At 33.8% G+C, this 16,782-nt stretch overlaps 1 protein-coding gene and 2 long non-coding RNA genes across 3 annotated transcripts; 1 reads left to right on the forward strand and 2 right to left on the reverse strand.

The window, feature by feature from the left end:
* Nucleotides 1–2,494: 2,494 nt before the first annotated feature.
* On the reverse strand, nt 2,495–4,067 carry LOC121229071 (uncharacterized). The gene is made up of 3 exons (XR_005926526.1): nt 4,009–4,067; nt 2,554–2,577; nt 2,495–2,515 (listed from the first exon to the last, which is right to left on the reverse strand). It is a non-coding gene; the product is annotated as an uncharacterized lncRNA (long non-coding RNA).
* A 6,048-nt stretch (nt 4,068–10,115) lies between these two features.
* On the forward strand, nt 10,116–10,954 carry LOC121229072 (uncharacterized). Its single transcript, XM_041112272.1, has 2 exons — nt 10,116–10,412; nt 10,576–10,954. The coding sequence occupies exons 1-2, from the start codon at nt 10,194–10,196 to the stop codon at nt 10,768–10,770; spliced, it is 414 nt and encodes a 137-aa protein (XP_040968206.1). The 5' UTR covers nt 10,116–10,193; the 3' UTR covers nt 10,771–10,954.
* Nucleotides 10,777–12,152, reverse strand: LOC121229073 (uncharacterized). Its single transcript, XR_005926527.1, has 2 exons — nt 11,980–12,152; nt 10,777–11,700 (listed from the first exon to the last, which is right to left on the reverse strand). It is a non-coding gene; the product is annotated as an uncharacterized lncRNA (long non-coding RNA).
* Nucleotides 12,153–16,782: the final 4,630 nt, after the last annotated feature.

The following is a 16,782-nucleotide window of genomic DNA, read 5'->3' on the forward strand; positions in this document are numbered from 1 at the left end:
GTTGACGAAGTCATACTCTTAATCCGGACAAATAATAAATATCAAAAATTGAGAGTTAAACAGCTCGGGCTCGTAACTCATGGGTTTTTGACAGGGTTAATACCGGCTTAAAGCTGAAAGGGGTTTAGTGTGGCATAAATTTAATCATGCTTGAAGGTTGTGGATTGTGTTTTGGCTTTGTGTGAAGGATGATGGAATTTTGGAAAGAAAATGGGACTTGAAGAGCAATTGACCCAATTGTGGAAAAGAAACAAAAATTAGAGACAAAGCTACAAAATGCAATGTCAAATTGAAGAGAAAAGAAATGATATTCCAACTCCAAATTGAAAAAGGAAATACAAGAGTGAGAGTAATTCTATTCCAAGTAGAAGAAGGAATAAAAATTAAAGGATGATTTTTCTAGGAAACTAAAAGCCCCTATTTATATACATAGGGTTACTAAAAATAGCCTATTCTAAATTAATAAAATAAATAATAAATAATAAATAATAAAAAAATAATATCTTCTATTTTTAGATTTTTACAAAGTCAAAATTGATGTTAAATCCTTGGCCTTCCCATCTTTATGATTTGGCCCCAACTCAATGATTTGTCTTTCAATTTGTTCCCTTTTTGCTCGTTTTTTACCAATTGCATCCTTGACAAGATTAAATCATAAAAAAACACCAATTAAGCAGGGATTAATTTAGAAATAAACCAAATTAAACATAAGAATTATGTAAATAATTTGTTTATCAGTTCAAGTACTTCTAATTGAAGTCTCGAGAATGAAGAAGACTAGTTTGACGTAACTTCCACTTCTAATTACCAATAAAATCAAATTAACTTTAATAATAAAAATAAAGTCTAATTATTCTTATAACATGTAGTACCCTTTACCCGTATCCGAAGCCGAAATAGGGTTCAAGGCATTATCGGACTTATATTTTAATATTCATTCACATTCAAAAGATAAATCTTGCATACAGTTTAAAATTTTCACACATTTATTCATACCATGAAGACATATTTCTCAAAAATAAGCTTATACCATGCCTGAATATACACAAACATTAACATCATTAACAAGCCATTCTCGCATGGCTACATATACAAATCAAAATGAACCACATTGAATTTAGCCTATACATGCCACATAACAAAAAACTTAAAGCTTTTAATTACCAAAGTGATAACTAGATAGTGTGATGTGGTCTCCAACGACTTCCAACCCGAGCAAGTCTCCAAAACTCTATGAACATAGGAAAAACACACAGAATAAGCTTAGAAAGCTTAGTAAGTCATAAGCAAATAAATCATTTCAATGATATTTACAAATCATTATCATTAAACCAAATTTAACAAACATCAATCACTTATACAATCTTGTACTCGTAAATTCATATAACCACATTAAGTAGCTTCTCTTATCTTATTTATCAATGAATATATATATCACGTTTTCACATTTGAAAGACAACCGTTAACTCAATCATATAAATCAAGTTTGCACATAATCATTACATGAATAACCAAAACATGTAATGGTTCACTAACCACTTCATATTTAACTTATCCATTTGGCTACATTTCAATTTCATATATATATATATAGCACATATTCACATTTCATTTTCTTATAAATCACATATTATCTTACACATATATATTACTTTCTATTTCCCAAAACCATGTTTCTCATTTCATAATTCCCATGCTCAAAATATAGGACCACAATTCGTATAACAAACATATATGTATCACACTATTTATTTATACATTCACGTCATTTGATGTCATATATTTCACATATTATCACTTGAAACATAATCACCTTTCATTTCTGAATTTCATAATCGAAACACACGTACCTGAATTATATATCCATAGAACATAATCATATTCACTTTTATTACTCAATTTCATAAACATTGCAACATACCTGAATCAGATGCACATTTATATATTCATTTACTTCTCAGAATACTAGTTGAACCATTCGGAAACAAAGAGGATACTTGGATATCTCTGGAAGCTTGTACAATTAAATTTTAAGTCACATTCTTTCATATAATGACAGACATCGACCGAATAGGTCATGCTCTTATTCGTAGATATAGTAATCATTCACACATATATATCGTTCTTTCATACTAATAATTCACCTTAAAAATCAATTCACATGCGAGTACATATTACGTACCTGACTATCATAATGTATCATACATAATCAATAGTAGTTTACCTCGAACTTTTGAATTCATAATCTTACTTGAATCACCGGCGTTAAGCCTGCTAGGTTTAAAACCCGAATCCAGTCACCAGCACTAAGCCTGCGGGATTTAACCCGGATATAATATCAGCATGAAGCCTACGGGATAAAACCCAGATATAATACTAGCACGAAGCCTGCGGGATAAACCCAGATATAATACCAGCACGAAGCCTACGGGATAAAACCCGGATATAATACCAGCACTAAGCCTGCGGAATAAAACCCGGATATAATTCCAGTACAACGCCTGCGGGATAAAACCTGGATATAATACTAGCACGAAGCCGGCGGGATAAAACCCGGATATAATACCAGCACGAAGCCTGCGGGATAAAACCCGGATATACATCAAATATCATGCATATTTAATCATATATTAACACATCTCATTCAACATATCACATTAGTAGTCATTTGCTACATTCGGATACAAGCTCCATATGAACATCATCATTTACATTTCGGTTCAAAAGTCATACATAAATATCACATATCCATTTCACCATTCAAGCTTAACCCATAGTGACCATTCAACTATATGTCATATACATAAATTATTTATCACACAACTTAATTCAAGTAGAACCAAAAGGTCACAATCCATCTAATGTATACATATCAAGGCATCATCAATTATATACTAAAGGTGACTACTTCAAACTTACCATGGACGAAGACGAACGAACCGGGATGGCTATTTGAAAATTTTAGATTTTTTTTCTTCCGATCCAATTCTGATTTCCTCTTTTCTTGATCTAAATTAATATAAATTAAACTTATTTAATCTCACATATACTCAAATTCGCCCAAAAACACATAAAAATGGCAATTTGCACATTAGCCCCTAATATTTTACATTTTTACAAATTAGTCTCTATTTCCAAATAGCACAAAATACACAAAATCTCATCAAACCCGTGTTAGACCGAATTTACCTTAGGCCTTAGTAGCCCATTTATTCAATTTATTTCACACTCGGAACAAATTCTCCAAAGCTCAATTCAATTCGGTAACATATATATATTTATTTGCAACTTGATTCAGCACACATAATGCACATACATTAATACATCCAAAAATGAAATATTAGCAACCATTACTGAATGGTCAGTTATTCCACACGGATTATTAGACAAAAATATACAAGTACATACAAGTATTACCAAATGACCGAATCTCCATTGTATTTAAAAGTAATTCATGCACCACTCATTTAACTATTAATAGTCATTTACTAAGTACCAATGCCGAATAGAAATATGTCAAGTTCACATGCTATGAATCACGCTAAAATGTCATTTTCAAAACCAAATTGTTTTTCATCTATTCGGCTAGCAAATTATATAAAAAAAATATTTTATACCAATTTCATAACCAAATAGTCATATTAACTAAACACCTTAAACTTAACTTAATAATTTACAAATCAACTATAATTCATGAATATTATTGTCTTCGTAAATGCACCAATAAATCCAATTATACAAGCAGTGATTTATTCATCACTTAGCTTATCCAATTAATCCACAACCGAAAACACATTCATCAACCGAATCATTATTTAACCAAAACATGAAAAAATCTATTAATACATATTTATTTTTCATCATTAAACACAAAAATCATCACACTTTCAACAATAGCAAAACACAAAATCAACATAAATTCCGAAAACTGAAGCATGAGTTTACCAGCATTCGAAGCAACGATCTTAAAAATATAAAAATTATTAAAACCAAGTCAAAATCACTTACTAATTAAAGCTTGAAGTTGCCGAACCCTAACGGCTTCCATGAACCTTTTTCTTTTCTCATTTTCGGTTGAAAGAACCATGAAAGATGATAATTTAACTTTTATTTTTTTAATATATTAACATATATTCATAAATTATTAAAATTCAATATTTCAATAATGCCAAACCAACATTTCCACTAACTAATTAATGGTCCATTTATCACATGAGGACCCTAACTTTTAAGTTCCATAGCTTTTAGACACTTTTAACTTATAGCATGCTACTTTTACATTTAACGCAATTAAGTTCTTTTATAAAATTGAGCTCACAAACGATAAAATTTTCACACGAAAATTTCACACATATTAACTCACATACTGTAAACACCAAGATTAATACTAAAATATTTTTTTGTCTCGAATTTGTGGTCCCGAAACCACTGTTCCGATTAAGGTCTAAACTGAGCTGTTACATAACATATCTCTAATACAACTTTAATGAAAATACTAATCAAACTAAACTAAATAATAATAACACTACTAGCAACACTCAGTGACTTTACATTGTAATTTGAAACAAAGGAAATAGATTAACCACAAGAGTAGTTACACATTAATTCTTTTTCTCAGCAATAAAACATATTTGATTAGAAAATAGAAGGCACAAATCTTTCAGAAATAGTTCGTTTACACCCCTAAGAAGAAAGCGCCTAAAATTAGAATAAAAACACATCTAGGATAGAACCAAAATACTGAAACTGTCGACATAAAACACCAGCCAACACAGTGTAGAGGCAACATCAACCAACACAACCCACGTCTTCTCACCAAAATGAACTCTCCCAAACAGACAACTCTCTTAAAATCACCCCAACATAGGCATTTAAAATGATTATTTAAGATGCAATAAGATGAGGTTGACTTTCGGGTCATTTTTCCCTTCAAAAAAAAATGAAACAAATTCGATAACAGAAAATGGCACCACACGTTCAAAATGGACCTTCCACCAAGGCTCTTTCACAAGCCCACTCTTCATGGATTAACTCCAAGGCCTTCAATGATAATTATATACCAACCTTTTACATCACAATACTTGCACCGGAATGTTTTTCTTTTTTCTTTTTTAACTACTCCCGGTTATTTTAGCTTGTTTCTTACTTTCTTTTCGACGCACCAATTCATCCGCCTCACCGTAGAACTTCCATTTAAAGTGATTATTCTCTTTCTTTTCTTTTTGATTCCATGCGTGCATTCTCCTTCTGTTCAGAGTTATCCTTCCCTAATTCAATCGGAACTTTCATGGAGTTATTCACCATAACAAATTCTTCTATTAATTTAAAATTCTTGGATTTAACCATTGACAGTGTGTCATTCATCAAATCTCCAAAAGTATCTCCAAGCTGTACACCACTGTTAGCCCAACTCATCCCATTTGGGACACCAACCACTTTTCATACCTATTCTCATGAGCATTCCCATCATGCAATAAACCATCTCCCATGTTACAGTTTCCTCTTTTCTGATCTCTTACACAGTTGGTCATTGTTATGCATGCTACTATTTTCGGCTCTACACTTGGACACGATATAAGGTTTATTCCATAATGCCACCATTCTAATTCAGCCCATCCACTTCCTGCAACTGTTGATCAGCCGACTTTTGATTAGCAGATTCATTTAGTGTCTTGTCGCCCATTCTAGCTATCACAACTTCGTATTCTTTCTTGTTCTTTATGGAACTACCATCCCTGCAATTTCTTCAAGAGTTTTTCATCTGACAAATTCAGTCTATTCGCTCCCATTCTCCAATTTTCAACTCTTCTCGATGATTTTATATATTAGGCATTTCTGTTCTCTCGCCTTCTATCGCCATACCTTTTTCCAGCGGCTTTTCAACTTAGCCTGTATCTTGCAAATTCAACTCAGACGCAGCGATTTCTGGACACCATTCTGACGCTAAAGCCCAATGGCGTTGCTTTGGTTCATTCCTTGTAACTGGACCTGTGATCTCAGTAACTCTAACATGATAACTTTCTTCACTAAACTGGAGAATAACGACCTCATCCACTCTCTACAATTGTTTGGACAAGATTGCTAGAGCCATTTTTCCATAATCTTCCGTAGAACATGTATTTCAACCCAACGAAACTAAAGAACCCCAACTCTCTGCAATTCTCTTGGATGTGATATAATTCCACATGTGAATTGGTACTCCAAGTACCTCAACCCAAGTGATTCTGTTTGAAGCACAAAAGAAGTTGGACCACCAAATGGTCTCCACAAAGATTTCAAGTAAGCAAGACCGCTCTGGTTCAACCAATCTCTCTCTCTCAATTCCTCATCTTCAAAATACAACAAAAATTGGTCTTTAAACATAGATATCTAAAAGGTCCGCCATCCTGATGCACTCTCACAACCTACACAAATCATGATAGCCATCCATAATTTCTATCGTGCATTTTTCCAACTTGGCCATCTCTTCAACCACTAATTGCTCAAATTACCTCTTCTTATTTTCTCTTACTCATTCTCGAACTTATCTCAATTAGGCACGAAATTCAAAACTAAAATATTCAAGGCATTGAAAAACCCTAAAAATTGTAACTTACAGCCGTGGACTGGGATCAACACATCCTAGACACACAACCGTGTGAAAACACACAGTCATGTGAATTGCCTGTGTGAAAATCTGTTGCATGCGTACAACTACCGGAATGCTCAAAAATTCTAATGTCCACCCGCTCTTCACTCTTATTACTCTCAAACACCCTATTAAGCACCAAAATATGAATATAAAGGATTAGGAATATATAATTCATGATTAATGTCAAATAATCACCCAATAATGCATTAAGTGTGAGGCCAAAATATGTTACTTTTGACTTATCAAATGTGATTTGTTTTGAGGTGCTTATCGACTATGGTATCTTATTTTTTTAAGTCTCTGTTGATTATATAGACCTCAAGAGACTTTTGATAGTGAAGTGTGGAGGCAACCTCATTTTCAAAGGTGATTATTTTGGGTTGTTCCCATGAATTGATCGAATATCTGGGTAATCATAGTGGAGAAGGCGTTGCTAAAAGCATTGCCAGCAGCACCCTGATTAGTGTGGGAATTTGCTCCTGAGCAGGGGGTACATGGCTTTCTATTTCCTCACCGGTTGCTTCTCTCGATCATTCATACATTTTCACTAACACTACAATAAGATTCAAATTAATTCAAATTACAAGGACTAAGCCAGAAATGTATCATGCATGGCTGGGCGTGACACAACCTTCGATTTTTCAAGAATCGACTCAAGCTTGACTCTGATACCAAAACTTACAACACACCTTCCCCGACCCGATAAGTGGGTCCGATATTGAGTGTCACAACTTAAAATCATATGTATTCAACAAAAGTAATAGAATTTAATTTTAAATATTAAGATACTGGCATAGTCCTCAATATGACAATTAGAAAATAATTTTTATTATTTATACGCCAAGTAAAACATTTTAAACAAAACATTTAGCGGAAGCTTTATAAATGTCAATAGAGTTATTCCCTTTACAAAAGTTTCAATTTACATCATTGATAGTTAAAAACAACATTCGAACAGTTTGGCGTACACGCCTAAAGTATTATCTTTTAAACCATCTCATTATATCAAACACACTAATATATATATCGATATATATATTTCTAGAATTAACAAAAGATTTCATAAAACAGAGTTTAACAAAAACTGCATTTCATTATAAGAACTCACACAAAATATTTCTACACGCCACCCTGCCTACGGTATGCATGATGTAGAATTTAGAAAGAGGCTCACATAATCCCACTAACACCATTGATTCACGTGATTAAACGCACTTAATAAGTTTTAAATCTAATCGTCTACAGTGTTCTAGTTCAATTCTAATTAGGTCTCAACTAAACCCCAACATGACTAGCTAAGTCATCAAGCACTGAATATAGAAACAAATCTATCAGAACTACAATTTTAACGAGTTCACCCAAGACATCTAGGGTGGAAGGATATTTAGTAGAAGAGTCCACAAAACCCTGGAGTTCGCCAAAACTTTGTGTTCTTGAAATGGCGAATCCCACAGAGTTCGCCACTAAGCCAAAACAAATACTTTACGTACTAAATTCTACCCTTGACTTTACCAACTAATACGCCAAACAGTATCTTGATATTAAGCCTCTGCCAAGCGGGCTGTTACAAAGAGACTTTTGATAGTGAAGCGTGGAGGCAATATCTTGATGTACGGGATGGTTTTGGCTCTTTGCTACAACGATTTTCTGAGCCTTTATCTCTGATTTTTGAGTCTGTTGTTTCTATTCAGCTTGGTGTCTTGTTTTCTACTTTAAGGTCATTTTGATGTTTGTTTTCTGAGTTCTGAGATATATTCGAGAGTTCTCTTGTTGGGTGTTGGGGTGCATTCGAGTATGATTGTTGTGTTCTGAGAGTCATTTTTATCTTTGAGCCTCTTTTCTTCCAGTTGCCAGGGCTTTTCTCTTTTTGATACAACATTTTAAGGCTGAGCAAAAGAATAAAAAATTATATGAGTTTATTTATGTTTTTTTAAAATTAAATTGTTTGTTTTCGGTGTATTGAACTTTTTTTTTGAAGTTATAACAGTAACAATGCATTCAACCATTATAAGCAATAAATAACTCAATAACTAATAAATTAACTAAGAACCTAGACATTTTACATCAGGTGGGACATGAACTTGAGACCTCAACTTTGCCATTAGCATTGAGCCAATGCCTCGTTGAAGTTTTCGTCGCATTGAATCGAAAGGAAAAACAAACAAACAAGTGTTTGATAATGATAAGGATTTAAATATACTTATCCTTTCATAATAAAGCTTTTGATAAATTCATAAATTTATTTTATTGACTTGGCTCAAGTTAAATAAGTGTCTCACTCAATGCATAAGCTCCTCACAAGTATATAAACCTATATTTAAGAAAAAAGGAATTCAAAAATTTTAGTGTAAAAAAAAACTATAGTTGGGTAATCAAAATAGAAACACTCTCACATTTGGGTGAGCATTCATTTAATTTCCACATAATCTAATATTACAGAAGTTAGATTTTTCTCGAGAAAAGTTGGAGAAACTTCACTAATTCATTATGAATGAAAAGGTACTAATGTTACGAATCTACCAGACCTTTGTGCAAGTTAGGCTACCAACATGGTTATGTAGACTCAACTCGGCTTGAGTTGAACTTTGAACAAGGGGCATTGGTATAAGGTGCGCATTGGTCACATACCTGTCGTACATATGAGAATTTGGTGAAACTTTATCAAGTATCCATTAAAAAAATGGAAAGAATATGGAAACAAATTTTATATCCAAAATGATGAAATTGAAGCAAAAGATGAGGATATTCACTAAGAAAACTAAAAATGACCATGCCTACAAAGGTGATAAATTTCATGACCTTAATAATATAACTCACCTAAATGTGGTAGATTTATCAAATAAAACTCACTTAATAATTTATTTACAATAAAACTAGCTCCCTAGATTAGGTCGGATAGTATTGGAATGTAATTAATAAATATATTTTGAAATCCATCAAATATGAACAATGATTAATAGTTGTAATCTTAACCATGTCAAGATTTAGTGAAAATCTTACACAAAATTAAGAGTGCTGCTAAACATGTTGTATATTGAAATTCTAGTCACCATATTTAAAAATGACATTGATTGTATAAACTTGGGTGGGAGGGTGGGGGAGGAGATCCACCTTAATGAGTTGATCATTTCGATGCAATGAACTTGAAAAAGAAAAAGACAAGGGTTTGATGGTTATAGGGATGTGAATGCCATTTTACCCTTTTCTTTTTCTATAGATAGGAGGGCAGCTTACTTATATGAATAGATTTATGTGATAGAAAAAGTATATTATTTGTTTTCGGGACAATGAATTGAAAGAAAAGGAAAAGTAAGGACAAAAGTTTTATAGTTATAAGGATATAAATATAGTTAGAACTTTCGATGAAGTCATAACCTTGGTTAATTAATAAAATCTTATTGACTTGGCTCAAGCTAAATAATTATAAGCTCCTTGACTTGATTATTTTATGCTATAAACCTGTGTATAAATATGTGTGTATGGAACCCTGCATGAAGCACAACACAAGCAAATAAAAAATCAGACTCAGTATATAGCTGAAATTTGTATAAACCAACTACAAATGGCTTCTACTGCTACCACTGAGTGCACTATTACAAATGATGCTGGCCAGAATCTAGTATTGGCTTTGTCGAACTACGAAACTGCTGCGGAAACGATCAAGAATACAGAAACAGCAACTTTTACGCTGACTATGCCAGCCATCTATCTGAACGGAGCTCTTGTGTATGAAGTCGGTCATAGCCTCAGGTGGATCATTTTTTGGACCACTGATAATCAGGTGCATATTAATCTCTCAGTTTCTAATTAATTCTTTCCCATGGTATAGCATCAGACTGACTTCACTTTTTTCACATGGTAATTATATTAAAGCTTAACTATTTCTTTTAAAAAATAAAATATATTATAGCATATATGGTAATCCATTCATTTATCAATTGTAGGTCTCTACTAAGATGTTCAAAATTAATGACCCCATTGATTGGAAACAAGTTGCAAACAATCTTAAATACGGCCACAAGAGTGAAGATCGGATTATTTATGCCGATTCTGAATACACCGCATGGGCAAGTATTGAACCAAATTCCAAAGGTCAAGTATTAACCGCCAATATCTACGCCAGTTCCGTGCCTAAATAATCTAGCTTTGCTTTGATTGATTGCTCTCTATCGTATCTAGGCAATTTATGAGTGGTGATGAGGCTGTCCAAACAAAATAAAATAGTTTGCACTACTACTATTTTCTTTTATATTATGTAATACTATATTTAAATAAATTTGACAGCCAGCAATAAAAGATTGCCATGTGTGCTTAGTTTGTTTCCTTTTTCGTTGGTGATAAAATCATTATTTCTATGATTGATAAAAGAAAAAGCAAATTAAAAAATATATGCATCTTCTCTTAATTAATTTATTTTATATATGTCATAGCTCTAAAACAAAACAACTTTGATAAGCCAAATTTAAAAATAAAAAGAGTTTACCTCTCCAAACTTCTTGACAAGAAATGGATTCTACTCTATTTACTCTTTTTTCTCCGCCTAATCTCCTCTCAAATTATACACAACTCTTCATTCTATTTAATTTAATCTAATATAATTTGTTCTGATCAAGCCATTAATAATTAAAGAGTCTAACCGGCCAGTGACAATGGAGTCCATCAATTTGAAAGTTCTGCTGACAAATGAGTCTAGAAGTCAAACCTATTCCCTTGTTGGAGGTGTAATAGCCCAAATTTACCCGGGTTTGCAAGAATTAAATTAATTAAAAAATAAAATTAAACAGTTCCTTGATAGTCCATTTACAATAGCCCGTAGGCCCAAAATTAGAACTACCCAGCAGACCCATTTACACCCTACCCCTGATACTCTAAACCCAAGATTTAATCGGCTCAATTGGCCCAATCTGCCTTCAGCTTCAGGGAACCCTAGTTAGGGTTTGCGCCGCAAGCATTCCAAGCAATGTGACCCTTCAACTCGTGACGTTCCAGTAGCCCTCCATCAGCGCCGTAACTTCAGCGCCACATCGCGCCATCATCGGCGCATCTTCTGTCGGGATTTCTTCACTCACCTGCAAAAGGAAATAAAAAGGGACAGTACCAACAACATATGGCAAGAAATCGAGAAAATAGGAACATACCAAAGATTTATGTTGTAAACAGTGGCTATAAAAGCCTGAATCAGAACAATGTAAAGGGACGGTTTTTTTTATAGATACAAAATATATAAAAAAGGGAAATCAAAGAGTTAACGGAAGAACAGAGGTGACACTCTTTATCTTCTTTTCATTACATATTTTTTGATACAAGCATATAGTGAAAATACGTTAGAATGATGGTAAAGAAATTACCTTTTCGATTTGCTGTTAAAAAAGGGAGCTGTAAAAAACTCTAACCATCGGGCACGATGGCTCAGATGGTGGCGTGTGAAGAGCGTGTGGCCGAAGGCGGTGGTGCTCTGGGACGAGCCAAGACGGCCACTGGCCAGAGCTCTGAGAGAGTTTTATAGCTCTCTTTTTTCCTCTTTTTTTTTCTGAAATGGTTTCTAAAATGATTTTTGAAACAAAAAAATGATTTATATAGTGCAATATGGATACGGCGTCGTTTTGGTTTAGTTCAATAAACATTTAAACGGCGTCGTTTCAACAGAAGATCCGCGCGTTGACCTGATGACCCGAGGGAGATCCGCGCGTTTTCGATAAATGGGCAAATTTCCTAATTGATCCTTCCAGTTTATTAAATTTTATAATCTCATTTTATTTTATTTTTAATTCGGTCCTAATATTCTATATTAGTTTTAATTTAATCCTAACGACCTTTAAGATCCATTCTGGAAACGGTGTCGTTTTGGGATTAGGGTTTAATTACCCAATGAGTCCCTCAGCTTTTAGCTGGAGTTTTAATTAGGCCCAGTTATTTTATTATTTTGGAATTTAGCCCCAAATTCTTTAATTAAATTCAATTTTAATCCTTTTTTATTTTAAATATTTTTTATATTATTTATTTTTATAAATATTAGTTATTATTTTATTTATATATATTATCCATTATATTATATTATTGTATATTTTATCTATAAATTATATTTTATTATATATTTCATTATATATATATATATCTTATGCATATAATCTCATTTTTAATATCATCTATTATATTTCTATTCTCTTAAAAATCTTAATGTTTTGTATTACTTATTTAAAATATTTAATATGTATGATATTTCTAATTGTTTTAATAATAAAGTTTTTTTAAAAAAAACATTTTCCTATGTATATTAAATTTATATATTATTATATCCTTTTCTTTTATTTTTTACTAACTTAAATATGTTAATTATTATATATATGTTTTTTAAATATTATCATTTTTTTCCTCCGCTTCATAAATATTGATTTGGTGTTTTAATCATTCGTATTTATTTTTTTAAGTGTTATTTTGTCACTCCTTATTGTTATAAATTTTGATTTCCACTTCTACTTTTATATTCTTTAATTTATTATGAATTGTTTTTGTATTTCTATTTACTAATATTGTATAGGTTTATCTTTTAGCATAATCATCTTATGATGTGTATATTTCATTATTTTAGGTTATTTCTTATTTGCCTATATTATTATGAATTATAACATGTTGTAATTTATTACCGTTGGTATATTTGTCTTGTGATATATATTAACACCATTCTTCTGCATGAGTAAACGTTAAATAAAGAAATTCATTTTTGCCAAATTACTCAAAAGTTTTCAAAATAAAAAGGCAATGTTTGGTATTTGGAAGCCTCAAGAAAGGTAGTGCCCTAACTTACTGGGTTGCGACTTTTCTCGTTGAGTTCGAATAGTCAAGTACCCTTCTAAGTTTTTAAGGTTTTGAAAATACGAGCAACTGTCTTGGAATTTCAAAGTGTTATGTCCTAACTTATTGGATATAGTGTTTTGTCGTTTTAAGATAGGGATTTTCAAAAGGGCTGTCTTAGCTCACAATGTCTTTAAAATATTGCTTCTTAACTTGTTGGATGTAATATTTTGATTCATTTGATATAAGTGAACCCTAATTTTTCAAAATTAAAATATTTTGAAGAGGATCAGATCTTAAAAATTTTAAATCTTCGACATTAAAGACACTTGATAATCAATTAGGTACCAATTTTTGGGCGTTTTGAGGGTGATAACCCTTCCTCGTACGTAACCGACTCCCGAATCCATTTTCTCGACTTTCATAGACCAAAATTAATGTTTTAAAACAAAACATTTTATAAGGTGATCCAATCACACTTAAAAAGATTGGTGGCGACTCCCGTTTTCGTTTTTCTTAAAGTCTATTCCCATTTTCCAAAACTCGATTTAAAAATAGACTCGACAGCTTGGCGATTCCGCTGGGGACTAATAAGAGAGTCAAGCCGTATAATTGATTACCTTCTGTCTTAATGTCGAAAATTTGAAAAATTTTAAAATTCAATCATCTTTGCATTACTTGTTTTTTTATTATTGCATATGTTATATATTCTGATACGCATTTCATGACCGTTGTGGTCACATCCTTAAGTGGGAGTGAGAAACTACGCCTTCGTGAGGTTTTCACCTCTGTGCAGGATAGTGGATCACTTTCGGGATACATCCGTACCTATGGTTTCGTGAGATTTTCATCTCCGTGTAGCCATAGGGAAATGTATTCCCCTAAACTGAACTCGATTCAAATGAGCCTATAATGCGTGAGAATCGAGGAATCTGCTGGTTCAAGTACCTCAACTTTAGAACTAAAACCTCATATAGAAAAACCGTAAGAGCTCAACTTAGTTAGAATTATACTTTAGATATTACATTTACATATCATTCTTGAGTTTATTAATATTATGTGATACGGACTGTTTCTTTTTTTTCATTGCATGTCATTTCGCATTTAAAAGGTATCGATTCACGGTCAGTTTCTAAGCTAGAAAGTTTTATTATGGAGAACGGACTTTTTGATAGAGTGGAGGGCAACGCTAACATCCATAGATGGTCTGAGCAAACTCAGCTAGGAAAAGGGGATAGCATAACTGTGGGATATATTTCGAAGTTGTCAGACTACACTCGCATCAGTGTCACACAGAATAATCTGCAGGAGCTTAAGGCGATTTGGGATCAATAGGGCAATGAGACCAAGCAATCATTCTATGGTAAGTACGGAGATTTTCCCTATTTTTTTGATATTCAGGTTGATGAGAACTTGTTTCGAGCTCTCACTCTGTTTTGGACCCCAGCATACAGTCGTTTTACCTTTGGGGAGGTAGATTTAGTGCCTACTGTGGAGGAATACACAGCTTTACTTCGGTGTCCTAGATTTCAGTGTGATAGGATTTATTCTCGAGCTGCTTGTGTCCCAACCTTTGGTAAGAAGTTGATGACCATTATGGGGATGAGCGAGCAGTGGATCATGGCTAGAATTAAGGAAAAGGGTGAGAGTAAGTGCATTCCGTGGGGAGCTTTGAAAGATCTGATCCAGACGCATCCAGACGAGGCAAAGAGGGTAGACATTTTTGCCTTAAGCTTATACGGATTGATGGTTTTTCCCAGGGCCTTAGGATATGTGGATGAGGCAACTACGGATCTCTTCCATCGACTTAGCAAGCGAGTCACTTCTGTTCCTGCGATTTTGACGGAGACATTCAGGTCCTTGAATGCATGTAGGAAGACCAGTGCAGGCAGGTTTGTTGATTGTGCTCAGTTACTTTTAGCTTGGCTCTACAGTCATTTCCGATTGATAGATAGGGTGGTTTGTCGGGTCTTCTTCGAGGATTACTCCCCGTTGAAGGACATAGTAGCTTCAACTAGAAGAGTTGATATTCTTGAAAAGAATTGGATAGCGCTACTTCAGAACCTTCAGTCGAAAGATGTTGAGTGGAGGGCTCCGTGGATGATTCCCGGTGAGATTCTTTACCGATGCGACAGTTTTGATTGGGTTCCTCTGTTGGGAATTTGGGGTGCCATCGGTTATGCCCCTTTGCTGGTGTTGAGGCAACATGGTTTGAGGCAGTTCGTACCAGCAACTTATGGATTGGCTCAAAGTGAGTTCTTGTATAGAGGAGATGATTACAATAAGAAGGTTAGTGAGATCTCTAGTGCTTGGAACCAGACTTGTAGATTGAAAGGAGTAGCCATTAACCCTGCTACGACCCCTGAGTACATTGAGTGGAAGAGTAGAAGGATTAATGACAATATCCTTAGGCCAAGCATGAAAGGAGCTCGACCGATGGAGGAATATTTGCAATTAATGCCCTCGAAATTAGAGATCATGAAACAAGAGTTCGAGAGAAAGAACTTGGAGTTCGAGAAGAGGATAGTAAAGCTTGAAGAAGAAAAGATGCACTTGAGCCTAGATGCCGACATTCAAAAGATGGAGGTCAAGAAAGAGAGGAAAGAAAAAAGAAAGATCGAGGAGGACCGAGACGATTTAAAAGAGCACTACAAAAGGGTACAAGTAGCTTTGAAAAGAACAGGGCTAGGAAGGTTTTCAGATCAGGGACAAAAAGAGGTCCAAGAGGAAAAAGCTAAGGCCGAATATTAGGAGAAGAAGTTCCAAGAGATGCAATCACGGAATTTGACCTTAGAAAAAGAAAATCAGGGTTTAAAGACTAAAGTAACTGAGCTCGGGCGATCCTTTTATCTATATCGAAGTCATGACTCTACGGTCGAAGTAAAGAAATTAAAAGACAAGGTTGAGGAGTTGGAATCAATATTGCAGGATAGGAAGCTCCTAATCAAACAGCTTGGGGTACGAGAAGATCACTTGAAGGGAGAGCTTCATCAGTCTAGAGGACAGGTCAGAGAAAGGGATCACGTCATTGGAGAAGCTGTAGCCCAGATTCGAGAGGTCGCTGAGCACGCGCAAGACTTGGCAATACGAGCTGATGTATTGAGTTTAATGTATGAATCATCGCCGGATAAAGGACGAGAGTTAGTCCTTTTATTAGATTGAGTTAAAACTTTGGGCATTAGGGCGAAAGCGTATTTGTAATCCTCTTATATGTAAAGATATTCTTTTTCTAAATAAAGTTTTCTAAATGAGATTAAATAAGAATCGATGTCCTTTTTGCATTCATTTGCATCTCATAGCATTTCATCGCATCGTTTACATTCAAAGTTATAGAAAGACCCTAATTAGTTAAAATTACT

The sequence above is a fragment of the Gossypium hirsutum genome, chromosome A05 (assembly GCF_007990345.1).
Source record: "Gossypium hirsutum isolate 1008001.06 chromosome A05, Gossypium_hirsutum_v2.1, whole genome shotgun sequence".
Taxonomy (NCBI): Eukaryota; Viridiplantae; Streptophyta; class Magnoliopsida; order Malvales; family Malvaceae; genus Gossypium; species Gossypium hirsutum.